Source organism: Amphibalanus amphitrite, unplaced genomic scaffold (assembly GCF_019059575.1).
Source record: "Amphibalanus amphitrite isolate SeventyFive unplaced genomic scaffold, NRLGWU_Aamphi_draft 001063F_arrow, whole genome shotgun sequence".
In the NCBI taxonomy this organism is placed as follows: Eukaryota; Metazoa; Arthropoda; class Thecostraca; order Balanomorpha; family Balanidae; genus Amphibalanus; species Amphibalanus amphitrite.
Window position 1 is genome coordinate 151,038 of NW_024882557.1, and position 19,090 is coordinate 170,127.

Here is a 19,090-nt window from a genome sequence, read left to right on the forward strand (position 1 = left end):
GATGGATACGTCCCAGCGAGCCGCGAACGCTAACATGACCCGGCCACGGAACTCTGTCGCATTGTCCGTGAGTATTTCCGCCGGGGCTCCACGCTCTAGAAACACGTTCTCCAGCTCACTCACAATCTCCAGAGCTCCTGCCCGGCGAAGCCGTCGCCATATGGCGTACCTCGACGGCCCGCAGTCCACCAGCGTCAGGTATGGGTGGCCGTGCACGTGGGTGACATCCATGGCCAGGCGATCCCACGTGCGTTCTGTTCCGAGTGACCCACCGGGCCAGCGCTCCGGCGCCGGGTCAATCGAGGCACACGTCTGGCATCGTCTGACCACGTCTCGCACAGCTGGTTTTGACACCCGCCTCACCCCCAGCTCACGTCGGGCGTACCACAACGTTCTCCTCACTCCTTGGTGACCGATGTTTTCGTGGATGGTGCGGATGTCACTCGCTGAGGCACTTGTGATGGCAGCGACAGCCACCGGTTGTGCTTTGGACGAATCAGTGGTTGGCTGGTCGGCAGTCTGCAGCCAGGCGTTGGGCACCCGCGTCACCTCATCAGCACGGTTGACCGCTGACGCGACCAGCTCGATAGTGACCTCCAGTTCGTACTCGATGACGAGCTGACGGAAAACAGCCACGCGCCGTCGGATAAGCATTTCGGACTGCGCCTTGGTTCGCAGCCTTGCCTTACCCGACAGCGCGTCACTCAGCCAGCGGTGCACCGTCACCGAGTCTGTCCGGAGCGTCAGGCGACGGAAGCCCCATGCTACCGCCAGGTTGACACCGTTGAGAGCGGCATCCAGTTCTGAGATATTGATGTGCACGTCCCTCTCCGATTCGGCACGCAGCCAGGACGCGTCCTCGATGATGGCGCCCGTGTCAGGGTCAGTGAGCACGACACCGCGGGCGATGGAGCTGGCGTCGGTCCACACCACGACGCTCGTCCCTGTCACACACCACTGGCCGCGTGCCGGGTCACATGCTCGAAACCGCCGTGACACCTCATCCACCTCACGTTGTAGTTCCTCGCTGACGATCGGAGTGTCCCAGTCCGGGCTGAGGCGGTTGGCAGTCCGCTTCATCCATGCAGCGGCCGGCCGCAGCCAGCCTGCGACCGGCACATGAGATGTCAGCTGGCCGGCCCACGCGAAGACAGATCGCCGCGTTAGCACGGGTGGAGCCTGCGTTGGTGACTCCCCGTCCCTACTCCACTGGAGTGCCGGCCCGTCGCTCTCGACGACACGAAGGCCCAGCATACGTGCACCGGTCGCGACCCGCTCCGGCGGCTTGCATGTGAGCCCGAATCGAGCGAAGTGCTCGGCAACCTCATCAGCCGAGACCACCGCTTCGTTGACCAGCAGATCATCGGCGTAAGGCAGCACTGCCTCTGCCAACCCGGGGCTCTGTGCGAGCACCTTCCTGACCACAGCCTTCATGATCAGAGGCGCGATACTGAGCCCAAAGCCGACCCTGGTCAGGCAGTACCGCCGCCCTTGCACGATGACTGTCTGGTACGGCCACAGGGCCGGGTCCACACGAAGCTGAAGAAAAGCTTTCTTCAGATCCAGGACAGCGACCCGGCGTCCGTGACGTCGCCACCTTCGCAGCTCTTCCACGCAGACGTCAGCGTCGGCTGTGTGACGTGTCAGGTGTTGATTGAGTTCCCGATAATCTAACACCGGCCGCACCTTGTCCTTCGCTGCCTGAGTAACCACCATCAACGGGATCAATCCCTGTGCGGGACCGTACATCGTCTCATCGTATTCGCGCAGCCAGCCCTCACTAATCCACAGCGCCAGCTCTGCATCGAATTTTTCACGCGCACAACTCGGCACACCGTACTGAGCTATCGAGTTTCCAAGCGGGGGCGGAGCCACGCCACCGGCCCATTTCCAACGGACTGTCCACACATCATCGAACACAGCCGTGAAGTCAGTCTCGTCAATCCTTAGCTCCGGCTCCGTGTCGACCGCTCGACACACCTCCCGCTCCGGCGGGACCTCACGCTGCACCACAGCAGCCGTGTCGACCGCACGACACACCTCCCGCTCCGGCGGGGCCTCACGCTGCACCACAGTAGCCGTGTCGACCGCTCGACACACCTCCCGCTCCGGCGGGACCTCACGCTGCACCACAGCAGCCGTGTCAACCGCTCGACACACCTCCCGCTCCGGCGGGGCCTCACGCTGCACCACAGCAGCCGTGTCGACGCTCGCAACTGGGTTGTCGCTCCCGAAGCGAACGGATCCTCCACTTACACTCACGCCCTGCAGGGCGTCAATGCCGGTCATGCCCAGCAACACGTCTACGCCCAGCAACCGGGCCGGTACGACGACCGCCCGCACACTCACTGTCGCCCCGCGCACTCCAAGGCTGACCACAGCCCGCCCACAGCACAGCACCGGGCTGTCGTTGACAGCGACCAAGCTGGCGTCACTCCGCTCCCAGCAGGACACCATGCCCTTCCACACCACTGTCTCGCTGCACCCTGTGTCGACGAGTGCTCGGCACTTGCGCCCATTTACATTGATGTCGATGATGGGGGCTCTTGGGTCACTGCGGCAGCTGGCGACGGCGGAGCCCGTGGCGCTGATGTAGCGCCGTCGCCGTGCCCGTTTGGGCAGAGCCGGGCGATGTGGCCTACCTGGTTACAGGTCCAACACCGCAGTGGTGGACGGCGACCCGTCCCTCTGGCTCCCCGCTGCTGCTGTACATATGATGGCGGCGGCTGGACGACAGCCACCGATGCAGTCGCTCTCTCCCTGGCCGCCATCGCCAACGTTGACCTAGCGACGGCGACGGCTCGCTCCAAGGAGAGAGTTTCATCTCCAGCACTGTTACGTACTGTTAGCCGCACGTCCGGCGGCAGACCTTGCAGGAAGTGCGTCGTCATCACTTCGTTGGACACTGAACCTATGAGGGATATCAGCCGCTTGACTGATCCCAGGTAGGCATCCACAGACTCGCCCGGTTGTAGACGTCGGTGATACAGCTCATACATAGCCGCGTCGGGTCCCAATGCAAATGCACGATGCAGTTTTTGGCGGACGATTGCAGCATCCCGCTGCTCGGTGGAGGAGAGGGTGGCCCACACCTCGTACGCCTGGTCCCTCAGGCGTGTGGGTATGACAGCGGCCAGTGACACACGACGCAGGGCACACAGCTGTGTCGCCTGCTCCAGCCATCTGACGACGTCACCGCTGCCGTCGAACTCCGGTATTGCCCGCAGATCGAATGCAGGCGCAGGAAACTCTGGTTCCATGGTATTGGTACCAGCTACCGGTGCACCACTGCCCTCTTCTACGTCAGACATAATCACAACACTTAGTCGAGAAGGCCGAAATAGCTTGTCGTACTGACTTAAAAGTCACCGTCCAGCACAAGAAGAAGATCTATTCTGCTCTCCTCTACACCTTCCAGCCAACTAACTCACAATCCCCCTCCTGGCACATCCACAGCTCGCAGACACACATCTCACATCATCACCAACCAATCGCGCTGTCATACGTCATATATCTCACATCATAACCAGCCAATCATGCTCCCATACGTCATGCCCGGCCCAGCTACTTGCAGGGTGTAACTCGGCCCTGCCGGCATCAGATGCCGGCGGCTATGACCAACGCTGGGTCACCGGTTCACAGCTCGACGCTGAAGCTGACTCACACTTATACGGCTCACATTCATCCTTGCGTCACGCTACACGATCTTTTGCGAATACGATAGTTCGTCCATACGAGCATTAGGGGAAGCGGGGGGAGCACCGCCACCTTAAGCATTTCTGCTCACCGAGCTGATATGCGTAGGCAAAGCGAAGCTCTTTTGCATTCATGTGAAAGTAGGAATGTTTTCCTACATGTTGGCATAGTTTCCAGCGCTCCATTATAAAATTTCGCTACTTTACAGACGTCGAAAACAAGTCCTGCATTTTTCGTCCTCCAAAAAATGTGCGGGTAGCACCGCCACTGATGGCGATGTTATCCACAGATCGGCCTTACGGTGACAGCCACCTTTTTTATAAATTTAGCTCGAATGTTTGAATGGACGGGTTGACAGAGCCGGAGCCCACGCTAAGCAGAGCTTGTTGCGTAGACCCCGACCCCTACCATCCGATTGCGCAATTCCGGGTAACGGGAGAATTTAGATGCCAAAGTTTAACGTGCCCTTCAAAGCCGGACACGGCCTGTCCCACTCAACTGACTTCAACTGGCTGCGGCTGCTCTCACCAACCGCAGACCATCCCCGTCAGGAGTCTCAAATATCGAGCGCCGGAGTGTCTCGAACCCGGGCTCTCACTACCGGGAGTCCAATGCTCTACCAACTGAGCTACGGAACAGGCATGACGCACCCTTAGACAGCAGTAACGCACCCTTGGAAGCGTTACTGCTGTCTGAAATAGTAACTCAAACTCATATAAGACACACAAGAATTGGTTGTTAGTTTGTCACAGATCAGACTGTTTGTTGCGGACAATATGCATACAAAGCATGACAAATTCACGTTTATTTCGAAACATCCAGTGAAGTCAAACGTGAGGTTAAAAAACAGACGACGTTTGCGGCCTAACTAAAGCTCTTCTCCGAGCTGAGTGAATCATCATTGCGGCTTTATCCATTTTGCCACCCCTTGGCGTAGCACCGCCGAGCATGGCGGTGTTACCCCACTCACAGTCATGGACCGACAACGCCCCGACAGCAAAACAAGCCGGGACGCGATTCTTCTGTAATTCCTTTCTCAACAAAGAGCACTTCATGCCCTCAGATTTAACGTAAAAATCAAGGCATTTTGACTTGAAATGACCACTTACTTGCTGCTCAAACATGCCAAATGATTACAACGATGGTATGAAATTCACAAAATGGGCAATTGCGATCTCAAAATCAAATAAATCTTAGCGAAACCTACCTCACGCGGCGTCCCGTTTCCGTTCGGACACCGAAATGGCGGGTGTTTACATTTACAATTCAGAGTTTTGCCGATAGAGAGGATGGCGGTGTTTCCCACATGGCGGTGCTACCCCCGCTTCCCCTACACTCAGGGTTACTTTTAAAGGGGGGGAAGAGGGGAATTTCCCCCCTTCGAAAATTCCGCTCCCCCTTTCAAATCGTGTCTGAACGGCTAGGGAGGGAAGGGGGAATTTCCCCCTTTCAAATTTATTTTGGAGCCCATTTTCAATCAATTCGCTATTCAGATTCTATAGTCATCGTTAATCAGATTCTCGTCATCAATCAACGTTGCTGGCGTTAAGATAATTATTAATTTTCAATTTTCGGTTCCATCCAACCATTTTACGTTCAGTGCAGCAGGAACTCCAGATTTGACCCGATACCGATCGGATAGTCGGTGGGACCGTCTCTTGTCTTGTCTCTTCCGTCTTTTCGCAATCACTGACATATCGGTACAGGCGTCGGCATAGAAACCGGCGGGGGACGGGATTACCTCTCCGAACCAAGGGTGGATACAGGGGGAGGGGGGCAATGGGCCATGGCCCCTCCTTTGACGCAAAAAGAAGGTGACCCCCTTTTGGACCCCCTTTTATATTCTGTGTTCTTTCTCAGAAACGACCCATTTATTCACGATTATTTTCACTTTTTCATCGACGCCAAGGCCAGACATCTAAAATTTTTGTCCCAATATGACAATGGCCGTGTTTATGGCCATCCTCCAAACCGGAATCATTGAAGGAAAAACAACGTTATTTTTGTCCCATAGGCATCAAAGCTTTGAGTAATAAATGACTTTTCTCTTTATGCAGCATTCACGTTCATCTGCTTTGCATGCAGAGCAGGGCGCAAAAAAAATGTACCTCATCACAGCCGGCTTTCCCAATGGAACTTTCACTGCTCACTAATACTAATAGTAATAATTCAAGTTTTGTGCTTCATTAGTTTTTGTTCGGATATCACTGCCCACCTTGTAGTTGTAGAGGTTGCAGTTTTGTAGCGCCGTCGTTTCTCTACATACACGACCACACAAAGAACTTTGGAATTGCTCGTTAACTGTAGCTTTTGTGAGCGTTTAAGAATTTTCATGTTTTTTGCTCATTTTTGCTCGAACAGTTTGACATCAATTACTCCTGACCTAAGGTGACCTAAGACTTGAAATTTTGTGCGAAGGTTTCAAATTGATGCCCGGTAAGGTACTAAAAATTTGGCGGCGCTGCGCGCCGCCGTTTTTCGCTTTTCAAGAAAACCCACATGGGGGCCAAAATGACCTCCAATCAGGGCGCGGATTAACCTCTCTCTTTAGACAGGCGTTACTTAAAGGAAATAGTTCACTTTTTAACATGGGTTTTGAACTGGAATAGCAGTTCCGTAGCTTGGGCTGAGACGAGCATAAATCAGGAGCTTTTACAGCCCAACGATCACCCTAGGCAAAGATATTCTATTTCTCGTCCCGAAAAAGGTGTCTTGCGTTGAGGATGTGTGCCTTGCATATATTTCCATCCAGTATGAAAAGAGCATGGGTCCCGAAAATTCTTCAGAAACTAGAGAAATTATATACGAGAACTCTAGAGAAATTCTCGTACTGATCAATTAGGACATTCAGGGGAACATTATCAGATCGAGCAGATCGCCCAAATGCCGGTGGCTGCGATAATTTCTCTGTTTCTGAAGAATTTTCGGGACCCATGCTCTTTTCATACTGGATCGCGTGTGCCTTACAGAAACTGAAAAGTTCTTCCTATATCAAAATATAGAAAATAATCTTTTGTTATAAAAAGGTTTTATTTTCTTTGCTGATTATTTTGAACATAAAAAATCATAAATCTGTTGCAAAAAAAATAATTTCGTGAAAGTGAACTATTTCCTTTAATGTTTGGCCGGGGTATACCTACTAGTTATTGATACCACTGATAGGTTGATACTACTGATTGGCATTTGCAAGGGCGCAGTCAAGTTGGGACCTCCCCCGCCCCTTACAGCCAAGGTAGGTGCGTATATTTTTAAGCAAAATTATTTTTTGGCAACCTTCCAAAATAAAGTGGCTGAAACCCGAGGAAAGAATAGGATTTGGGGGTAGGTAAGGTTCTGCGGGCTCCATCCTAACGAAAAACCTAATGGTATTGCCGCCCACCCCCCTTTCAGATGCCCCTGGATCCGCCTTTGCCCCGAACTTTATTCCCCCTCTCAACTTTTCCTGTAAAAGTAACCCTGCCTACACTGTAGGTACGATCTGTATCCCATACGATCATTTTCACTGACGATCTTTTGCGCTTACGATCTTTTGTCCTTATGAGCATTATATCGTACGATCTATACATACATACAATACACACCACGCATAGACATGATGTCGGAAATGATGTAACGTCACGGATGCTGGCACGGCGGAAAAGAGAGCGAAACAAAGAAACACGAAGCGATGGGAAAAGAGAGAAAGAGAGCATCGGTGGGGAAGAGGAATGGACAGAGGGAGCTAGAGAGCCAGCTGAACCCCTGACTATTCCCCCCTCCCGTTGCCGACATTCGGCGCCGGTTGGGTGAGCGGTTATCCTTAGCCCGGCCGGGCCTGGGGGGTAATCCTAACCACCGCAGCCGGGGGAGGGGATGGGGGGTCTGTCAAACTCCGTAAATAAGGGAGCTACGGAAACAAAAGCAATACCAAACAAAAGGTCCTTACAAGACGATTCTAAAGCACCTAAAATTCTTGACCTCAGGTCAATTTTCAAGGTCAGAGGTCAAGGTCAAAGCCCAAAGGCAAAACCGGCAGTCGGCACATGTGTAGTGATCTCAAAGTAAGCGTTCTAGAGGACGGTAGGATGCAAAAAAAAAACGGCAAAATTGGGTGTCAAACGGAAGAAGAGAATATGGGGATTCCTAAAATGTGCTTGAAATCAAAAGTCAAGGTCAAAGTCATGCTCAAAATTGACCTCAAACTTTGCACTTTTTCGTACATCTTGCGTGCAAATTTCCAAGATGTATTGAAATGTTTTGAGGCTTATCAAATCCCTATTCGTGGTTCATCTTACGATATAAGGCTGGTCAAAGGTCAAGGTCACAGAAGAGTATCCTTGCTAGAGGCTATTTCACTTATTCAAGTTAGTAACAATAAATAAGACAACTTTGCCATCCGGAGGCTCTAAATGAAGGATTAGAGGAAAATAGGTGCCAGATTCGTGATCAGCGGGTACGAATCCATGACAAAACGAAGTTTCGTGTGTTAAGGTCAACCAAAGGTCATTCAAGGTCACATGAGGTCAACATAAAACTTGACCTTTTCCGAACAAAATATATATCATTCGACGCAGCGTGACAAGGCGAATGCGTTGGTTACCACTGCCGTAGCTCTACAACCATTTTTGTCGAAGTTATTTGGAAAAAAAAAACTAAAACCATAGCTCGGGGTCGTTGACGTGACCTCTAACTTTAGGTCACCAAAACATTTCTTTTATTTTTTCTAGGTCAAACGCTACACAACCTTGCTCGTAATTTGTCTTTGTCTCTAAAACTCTATTTTTAGCAGCTGTTTGAAGTTTTTGTCTGTAAAGCCGAAGTTTTCTGTGCAGGGGTCTAGAAAAATCGCCCTGTGACGTCATCAAGGGGACTATGTCCTAACTGTTTAATTCAGAAGATGACAAATTGATAGGAGAAAAGGTACTGAAAGTTTCGCCTTCCTATCCTTAAGCGCTCGGGAGCTATCGCAAATATTCGCCAGGGGGAGCAAAAAACGTCCCCCGGGCCCGCGAGGGTTAACGACTAGTGAGGGGCCTAATTGTGGGGATAACATGCACCTGTGTGCACTGTGCAAGCTGGCTGCTGCTTCATTTTACTTTCGCGTGGTAATCTAGATTATAGACTGAAGACATCGGCATCAAAAATCGGTAGCACAGCATTATACCATTTTGGTACATCAATTATGGTTCCTGTATTAAGTAATTTTTTTGATGTTTCACTGTTAACTTGGGTTTGGCTGCTAAACAGCGCAGAAGTTACTTATGTGACAGCTACTTGCATGTTCCATCGCAGGGTAATAAATATATTTCTTGGACCACTAAATCAGCATCGAAAGCTCGTCGAATAAACCCTTGTAAACACGTCAAATGCACAGTGCACCGATACAGTCTTCGCGATAAGGGATATACAATATACATGAAACTTGTGAGAACAATAAGCAAATCCACACCGCACATTTATTGAAGGAACTCGGGAGTGTATTTCATCAGCAAGTCCTAGAAGGCACCATACGCTGTCGACGGTGTTGATGCTATTCTGCTCCCCTCCTGGTGCCGAAATCCACTACCGACGCCCTGCTGGTTGTAGTTTGTACTCTGCTGACCAAAGGTACTGCTGGCACCCTGACTAAAACCTCCTCCAAGAGCCTGGCTGAAGCCGCTGCCGCCCTGGCTGAAGCCACCGCCGCCCCCCTGGCCGGCTCCGGCCGGCGGGTACTGGGCCTCACCCTCGTAGGTGACGGTCGCCTGGAAGCCGCTGTCTCCCTCCACCGTGTAGGTGACGATCTGGACGCGGCCGTCGGGCAGGTTGACCCGGTACTGACCCGACGTCAGCACGCCGTCCGACTCCTCCTGGTGGTCAAAGTCGTTGCCGTAATCGGGCTCCCGGACGGCCCAGTCGAAGTTGTACGGCATGCCCTGGCCGTCGAACGAATTCGCCGGGCCTGCTCCTGCGCTAGAAGAAACGAACCGACCTCCGTTGTTGCCTCCAAACCCAGCGGCGCCGCCCTGACCGAAGCCTCCCCCGTTGTTCTGGGGGAAGTTGGTAGCGCTGCCGAAGCCTTGCGCGGCGGCGGCGCTCTCCAGAGGAGCTCCATAGCTCTGAGTGCCGGAGGAGACGGGCGGAGCGCCGTACTGGGGCGAACAGGACGCGGCCGCCACCGCCGCCGCCGCCACCAGCAGTCGCCCACACGCAGACATGGCTCCTCAGAGGTGGACACGGCGCCGAAGCGATCCCGACACTACCACTGACTGACTGGCGTACTGACACCTTTATACGGTCGGGCCGGCGCCGCCCGGTCACACCCGTGGTCAGGGGGCGTGGGACGGTGGGGCGCTACGCAACGTGAGGGGAGGCGACGCAACATGTCAGCAGCATCAGCAACAGGGCACCACATTGTGGCCAGAAATAATTACACCGAGAGAAAACGGAGAGTGAGAGACAGATGTAACAGCTGGAAGCTGTAACATTTTTTTCCGTACATCAAAAAAAGACATCTCTCACACTCTATACGTAAGGACGATCGCACTGTCTGCCGCGGCGCTGAGCCGGCGTGGGGAGGGAGTCCACCAAACGATCCCCGACTCGTCGGCCGGTCACCATTAAGCGAAGATCAAAGGCTCGCCGAAGGGTGGAGTACAAACACACCCATCCGGGCCGGTGCAGTGGCCGCCGACAAACGCAACGCAGCCGGAAACACCTGCTGCCGGTGCTGGACCAGCCTCCCGACGCCTGGCGCCACGCACATCCTGCCGACGCAGCTGACAGGAAGGTGGGAGGATGTCGTTGCGGTCAGCCGTCCGGCACAGGCAGGGACCGACATCCGGCGAAAATCGAGTGTGAAAACGTCATCCGGCAGGAGACAGCTGAGACGGATGAGCCGAGCAAGTGAGGATGACGTCACGTTCCGGCGGAATGGAGGAGGAGGGCGACGGTCTCGACTCCGGATGCGAGACGGGATGTCGCCAATTTTCTGCCCCGGTCAGCGAGGCCCGGCGACGCCCGGAACCTCCGGCCCGGAAATCACAGGAGAACAAAAACTCAATGCAGAAGGAGAAGGGGATTCAGACAGACCCGAGACCGACCACCGGTGGCCGACCACCAGAGACAGAACGCCTCGGGACTCGGCGCGGGACACCGCCCCGCCCGGCTTCGGCCGGAGCGGCCTCTCTGCTGATCGGATCATCACTGCACCGGACCTCAGCTGGAGTGGACAGCAATCATCAAACACTGTCAAGTGAGTCATCTCATCTGTCCGCCTCATCAAGACTGCCTCCCCGTCATGGACAATTCACCTCCCATTTACCCGTCGGATGTCTCTGATCTGGATTACAAATGCCACTCCCTGGGGTCTAACCTGAGCCACCATTAGAGGGTAATGGATTTAACATCGTGGGAGTGTTATTCGGCAGGGAAGGGAGGGCAGATGGTCGCTACATTCCGCTCCCGACCGAGCAGCGCGGCAGTGGTGCGTCTGTTTGTAAAGGCGGGAAGGGGCTAATGGGCCTGACTGGTCCGGCCTTGTCTATGGGATAGACAGAGGGGTTAGAGGGACAGCCGGGGCGGGTCAGTAATGGTCAGTGTAGGCTAATGGCTCACCATTACATTGGTATTGGGGTAGCGCTATCTGTCGGTCATCGCGCGCGCGGTCCGGCCGCAGTGAGGTGTGGGATTCAAATGTATGAGAGGGGAGTGGAACAGGTCAGGTGGTGTCATTTTTAGGGCGCTGGTCACCACTGACGCGTCAAACTACGTCAGATGACGTCATGACAGTTCAATTGGCGATGTTTTGTAAATAATCTTTTTGCGGTTAGGGCGTTAGGATTAGGTTTAAGGCTAAGTTTGTATCGAGAATGGCGAGTTGACTATATCGATCGCAATGCACCGGTTATGGCTTGAGCTTGAGCATTACTGTATCGCCCGTTTGTAAATATAGCGTGAAAATTTAACAATCTGTCTGGGAAAAGAAAGGGAGGGTTACTCCAGATATGTTGCTGATTCAGATTCACAGAGACCGCTAACGTAATTATCATTGAGTCGTCATCGTCGATCACACGGCCTCACGCCAGCCTAGCACCACAGACTCACCGGAGTTGAATGAGACTACGCCACGGCCGTCTGATCACCAATCAACGGAAATGCAATGATCATCCCTCACGACGCGACCCTTACAGATACATTTTTTTCGAAGCTAGTAGGTCAGCATAAGTTGTTTCATAATCTAATCAGTTTGAACTCGGTAGGCCAGCGTATCAATTCATTATCAATCTAGTGTTAATTCCAAGTTTGTCAATTGATTCTCAATCCTTACAAGTGCTATTCGAGATAAATCGACGGTCATCGTAGGATTGTCACATTCATGGGATATACTCATCATTCGGATACGGTTTGTCATGAAGGCGGCCCAGAAGTCGTAACGTGTTCAGTTACATTCGGATAGGGAGAGTCAACATTGTAAACATCAAACATTATTCTGCTCCTTCGGCAGCTCAGCGCCAGAACAAGAACGCTGTGAGTCTGAATCGCCTTCCGGTTCGTTATTAAATCAGCATTGAGCCGTTTCGTGACTCGTGTTTATATATAACCGACACATCTGAATCACCATTTCAATCGTTATAAATTTATCGCTGTTCGTAACCTGTCAATCAATTACTCCTTCTGTCCTAGCATTATCAGTACCTACTGATACTGATGCTAGCTCCCCCGTCGAGGTATATCAAAGATTAACGTAGAAATGTTACGGTTGTTAAATTGATGCATCATTTGAGGCAATTGATCATAAACATCAAGCGAGTTACTGTTCAATGTGACGTGACTATGTCAAAATGTCACCCTGCTTGTACACAACTAGAGTTGGTCACGGAGGGAAGCCAGAAATTACCGCAGCTCATCGTCATTTATGTAGGATGAAGAATTTGTTTTGTTCAGGTCAGATTGTCACCAGGCCACCATACTGAACGAGATGCAGACCCTAATTAACTGATGTTGGACCTGTGAGCTTTTCTTTAAACTGAGCGATTGTAGTCCAAACGAAATGGAAATGTATGACCCTTGACCTTAAACATGACCTTAAACACTTAACAGGTCAATAGACGCACCGACGACAGCACCACTAGCGCCACCTACAAGATCCAATGCCTTCAGTGCAGACTCCGACAGTGCTCACTGCTCAGCTGCAGCTGACAGTACTAACAGTGCCACCTAGCATGGAATACGCCACACTGGTTCCCAAAACTGCCATGAGAGGTCGCCACATAACCCTGAATCTGACGCGTATGCGAGTATGCGTAGGAGAGACAGACTGGCAAGGATAGAAAGAGTAAGTGAGTGATGAGTGAATGAGTGGACGCGTGCGGGAGTGGATGAGTAAATTGGGGCGTGAGTTGGTATGTATGTGAGAAAGAGAGCAAGATGTCGAAGTTTCTAAATCAGTAGTTATAAAGATCGATCTCATACATAAAATATTTTGGTACAACTTCGACAATCCAGACCAACCCGTGACTCCCTACCGCCACCTAGCTAACGTAACCTTGACGACATCCGCTAGGAGTCGCCAAAATCACCGATGAGTCAGAATGGGCGCCGATCAGATCTGAAGCAGGGTCAGGTCGCCGCAGAGCTTTCATTACAATCAATTAAAGGCCGGTTATCACCTGTCCCTTTGTGTTTGCTTAATTTACAAATATTGTACAATTTCGATAAATCCCGTTTGCCTAAAAGACTCAACGATATGGTTCAATCTTAAGACCTGCGACAGTGAGTTAGAACAGATAATCGAGAGTGAGAGTGAGACAAGACAGAGACAGAGACAGAGACAGAGACAGAGACAGAGAGAGAGAGAGAGAGAGAGAGAGAGAGAGAGAGAGAGAGAGAGAGAGAGAGAGAGAGAGAGAGAGAGAGAGAGAGAGAGAGAGAGAGTGGGCGAGTGAGTGAGTGAGATATCCAGGTGTAATACTTCATTTATATCTGTAGGCAAAAGCGACCTTCATGCTAATTTAAACCAGAGAAGACAATGACGCGAATGCTTTGGATCTCACAAATGCGACCTGGTCCCCCCGCCGCTGGATCGGAGAAAGCACGGGCCCATGAAGTCCTCAGCTCAGCTGAACCGCGGGCAGTACACGAATATGGACCTGCTGAGAGAAACAATTAGTATGTTAAGATAGCTGGACGAACACCTAATTTAACTATTGACCCATCCTGACTTCAGTGAAAAATGACGGACACAATTGCGGGTGGTTAAAGGGGAGAAAGAGGGAGCAGAGTCACATACGATCAAATTTTAGAAAATTTTGGTGAACAACCCTATAACCCTAGTCTAATTCAGGGAGAAACTGGTTACCTATGTCAGTCGAAATCAAACTCTGCATTGCAAGGCATGCCACCAAATCAGATTAGCAGACAATTATAGGCTAAAGGCAGGAATGGATAATTAATTGTGTTATGATTGAGCGTGTATCACTAAAACTTAGAAATTAAAAGAAAGAAAGGACCATGGCTGAGTCAGATGGTGTTAGATTCAATTGAACAGTACCAGGGACTTATGAGGAAATAGCACCAACCCCAGTCACCTTTCTAGTGTCATTCCCTAACGAACAGGTACTACAATATGTCCAAGGTCATTGCCACCCAAGCTAGGAGGACATTCATCTCATGTCATGCGTGGTGTGAAAAGCTACTGACAACTATACTTACAAAGTTTTGGAGGGACACGCTGAAATTAATGAATTCAGATGGTAAATCAGTAGCATGCATCAATTCGAGTCAGATTATTCCCAGTAACATCCAAGGTTATTTGATCCCTTTCTATTGACATGATCTATTGAACATGGAATTTCAATGTCAATGATCATTGACCTCTCAAGTCACAACTGATCTCATATCTGGCCTTGGATGCTAGCACAACAGTTTCAGACCAGTGCAGTTTCACTTAACATCCTGGAATTGAAAATTTATAAGGCATCATTGAACATGACAAACTTTGTCAGGTGACGGAACAGATACAACGATGATTACACCAGTCTAGTCTTAACCGAGCCATCAATTTAGTTTGAAATTAGCACCATTCTCCATTGGACAGTTCCCATTAGCTTGTTAAAGTTACTGCTCTTGCCCTTTTTTTAATTTAGTCTGAATGGGTGAATGGGCAGAGTTGAGAAATCAGAGCTCGCACTAAGCATAGCTTGTTGTGCTGAACTCGGCCTGCCAACCGACCGCGCAATTCCAGTTGCATAGCATAAAATTGTCAGAAAGTTTAACATGTCCTCATGACTGGAAGTGGACACAGTCCCCGCTTGATTTGATATAACCATTTCTCATTGCTGATGTTCCCACTCGAATAATTGGATATCACATTTGCCAAAATTTGTATACCTTCAACAACATAGCAATCGGTAAACCGAGCTTCCTTAAATTAGAACACCACAAGTCGATTGTCAATTGCAAGTAAATAAATCATCTGGTCGAGTATGTCAATAAAATCTGTATTATAAAATTGACTCTCATAAATCGGTTCAGTAAGATAACATGAAATCACATGAATTGGATTGTTTTTAAATCGAAATGCAAAATTGAGACTAATCCGGCGCACTACCTTAGAGTTCCCTTGATGCAAATACTTACAACCCCAGAGAAATTTGCGACAACGTGGCGAGGGACGCCAGACAGCAATCCACAAACAAAATATTCATGATCACAAATGATTGGGCACTTCCGAGAATTACTTCATTAAATCACAGGCAACACTCAGAATATTCAAGTTGAAATTCCGATCAAAGTTGGCGTGTCCAAGGTTAGACGATGAGAAGTCAGGATGTACCAACCGCAGACGGCACGATCTTATGACGTCATTACTGATCAACAAGCGTAAACAGTCTGTTTCCTGGAGTATGACGTCACTGAGTGAATATAGCAAGCTGCGGTGGAGACGTTTCGGCTGATAGGCGTAAATATCGTGTAGATGAAAGGAGTAGTAGATGGTCTGAGTATTTGGCGGCGCAGATTTCTCTATCAAATGATTTTTTTTTTGTTCATGTCACGGGTAACAATCGACACGTACCGCGCAGCGGGGCGCACATGGACTGAAGGGATTCTACGGATCAGACAGGTAAGGGGATACAGAAGGAGTGACTCTGAAGTGGTCGATAGATATTGAAACCGGAATTACACAAGGAGGAAAGATCTAAGAATGGATGCTAGCCGAAGAGGAGGTATGTTGCAACACTTCCATGTGTTTTTGACTCTGCTGATACGTCTAAGTCTACTAGGATTGGAACTGTCTCACGTTACAGAGGAAGTAAATAAATATGTTAGGCAGATATCAGAACAAAGAACGCCATAAGACGCCCAAGCTGAGAGGTGAGTCAGAAAGAGACAGAGACAGGACGAGGGAGCACACTGCCGAAGGTGAGTGACAAATACGAAAATGACAGAGGATAAGGCGAGGGAGAATTCCGCAAGAGGTGAGAGACTGAGAGTCAAAGAATTGGGCGAAGGATTAATACCGCCGAGATGAGGTAAGTGATTAAGCCCATCGTTGGAAGGCCACAGCATGTATCACTCATGAAGCTAACGCGCGTGAACACACATCTGTAGGACAAACTTCCGCGACTTCGGATAAAATTGAAGGTTAGATAAGTCATGGAGTCTTTCGAATCACACCGGTCAATGATTGAAAGGCGCCACTCGCGGGTGCCATGGCTGTATGAGAGGGTAGGGACCTGTTCGAGCCCAAAGAGACTGCGGTCGCCGGGGCAGCAGGCTTGTGTCCACCGGTTCGTTAGGTGAAAACGCGTAAGACGGTCTCTCACAGAAGGGCTGCAAGGGTCAGTAACCAACGTCCGGCCGCGGATATTTTTAGTAGGGAGACAGAGATGTGCCGTGAGCGGCAGGGGTTGACGAACCAATCATAGTCACCGAGGAACGCTAATAACTGACGCTACCCGCGTCATATCTTTAGACAAGTAATCGGGGTCAATGATGTAGGTGTTCGAAGAGAGCGGGCCAGCAGAGATTGATTGAACCAATCACACCCATCGACGAAAGCTAATATAATGTAATCGCTACCTGCGTTGCACCTTTAGACAAGTAATCAGGGTCAAGTGATGTAGGTGTTCGAGGATATTGGGCCAGGGAGCCAGAGAGGTGCTAGGAAGAGCACACACGATTCCAATGTTGGAATGGGGGCGCGATAAGTCGTTGGGAGGTAAGAGTAAGCTTAGATGAAATTTGCACTAATCACGGAGTCTATGGAATAAATTGCGTTTATTGTCCCTGATATGTACCGCTGGAGGGAGTTAGAACAATTGCTGGGAGGGACTGAGAGGTCGACGCGGGATAAAATTTATTGTAGTGGGATGAGAGAGGTATGACAATGAGAGTGAGTCTGAGGGAGATTGAGGTATGCGTCATATAGTGTAAGGACCAGCGGGAGATCTAATCTCAGCATTGAGGGCGACATTAAATGGGGATGTACTCGATTATCTTTGGGATGATAGGCATTAGAAAGGGAGAGAATGGTGGGTAGCTATCAGGTATCAGATGGTGGCTTCAGGTTATGTCCTCAAGGGAGGCATCAAAATTATATGCTTTGGGGAGACATCCGTGTCCTAAATTCCTTATGAGACAGATACCATCCTAGGCAGTGAAGACTATATGTTGACAAGCGACAAGCCAGCCTCATTATAAATATTGTTTGTGACGAGCCCCAGGCGCAAGGAACGGTGGCGGAGAGGAATCGGTCAGCTTGAAACCAACGGACCGACCAGCAATTGGAAATGGGTGTGTAATTACGTTTGAACAAGAGAGAAATCAAACAGCAAAAAAATCAACTCATTAATCAACCATTTGAGGATCTACCAGCCGAAAACACTCACCTGAGGTTGTTCCAGAGCACGGCGCAGGTCGGCAACCATCTCGGAAAGAAAAACACCCCCGATGAAAGAAATTTTATTAAACATTTTTTTTTTTTTGAAAACATACTCCCCACCGCTTCCGGACCCCCTGGGGGCACAATCACACTCTGGCGCCCAACGTGGGGCAATGGCTTTGTTGCATGCAACATGAAATCAGCAGAGTTGCACATACCCGAACCCAAAGAAAAAAATTCAAGTTCGAAGACTGGAGGAGCTATGGAGAGCAAACACGTTGTATCCACTAGCTATGAAGACGGGATATAATCCAGCAGTCCTGAGGAGTTACAGTCCAGAGGAGTTGCAGTCCAGTTGCATGCAACATGCAATCAGCAGAGTTGCGCATACCAGAGCCCAAGAAAAAATACGATCGACGACTGGAGGAGCTACGGAGAAGAGACACGTTGTATCCACTGGCTATGAAAAGAGGATGTCATCAACATTCAACAGCCCAGAGGAGTTGCAGCTCAGTTGCATGCAACATACAATCAGCCGAGTTGCACATATCCGAGCCCGAGAAAAACAGGATCGAAGACTGGAGGAGCTACGTAGAAGAACCACGTATCAACTGGGGTTATGGCTACGAACACAGGATATAACCCAGCAGTACAGAGAAGTTGCAGTCCGGTTGCACGCAACATGAAAATCAGCCATGTTGCACACACAGGAACCAAAAAAAAAAAACGAAACCAAACGCTGGAAATCAAGGAGGATACCATGCTACATTCAAGAACACTATTCAAGGAGGTGATAGTCAAGATGTCCGAAAGTACTTCAGCTGTTTCGAGGCGTTGCAAGTTCCGTGCAACACAATTTAGCAATGTGGCACATACCCGAAGCCAGAAAACAGGACCGAAGACAGAAGAAATTCAAAAATACTTCATAACATCCAAGAAGGCTGAGGTTAAGAGGACACAATTGAATCCGGCTATCGAGAAAGGTTGCAGTTCTGTTGCATGCAATCAGTGAAGTTACGCATATCCAAACCCAGAAGAACGAGGTCAAAACTGGAAAATTTAAGGAGGAACATTAACAATTACGGAGTTAGTGGTCAAGGAGACAGAAGCAGGTCCAGCTGTTCAGAGGCATTGCAAGGCGGTTGCATGCAACACGGAACCAGCAATGTTGCACAAATCCAAATCCAGAAGAACGAGACCGAAGACCGGAGAAGTAAAAAGAAGTATTGGCGTTGTGTCCAAGAAATCTGCGGGCAAGAAGGAAAGACGGATCCAGTCGTACGGTGGCGTTGCAGTTCTATTGCATGCAACAGCAACATGGACTCAGCAATGTTGCACCAAAATCCAAATCAAGGAAAGCGAAATCTAAGACGGGTAAAATTAAGAAAAGTATTGACGTTGCGTTCCAGGCATTGATAATCAAGAATGAAGAATCATGCCGAGCTGTTCAGATGCGTTTCAGTTATGTTGCACGGAACCTACAATCAACAGTGCTACACCTAACCGAGCCAGGAAGGGGAGAAAGAAGACTGAAGAAGATGAAGAACCATC

The 19,090-nt window shown here is 50.0% G+C and overlaps 1 protein-coding gene across 1 annotated transcript; it reads right to left on the bottom strand.

Annotated features, from left to right (window-relative positions):
- Nucleotides 1-8,977: 8,977 nt before the first annotated feature.
- Nucleotides 8,978-9,952, bottom strand: LOC122369698 (pupal cuticle protein 36a-like). Its single transcript, XM_043344616.1, has one exon. The coding sequence runs from the start codon at nt 9,870-9,872 to the stop codon at nt 9,171-9,173; it is 702 nt and encodes a 233-aa protein (XP_043200551.1). The 5' UTR covers nt 9,873-9,952; the 3' UTR covers nt 8,978-9,170.
- Nucleotides 9,953-19,090: the final 9,138 nt, after the last annotated feature.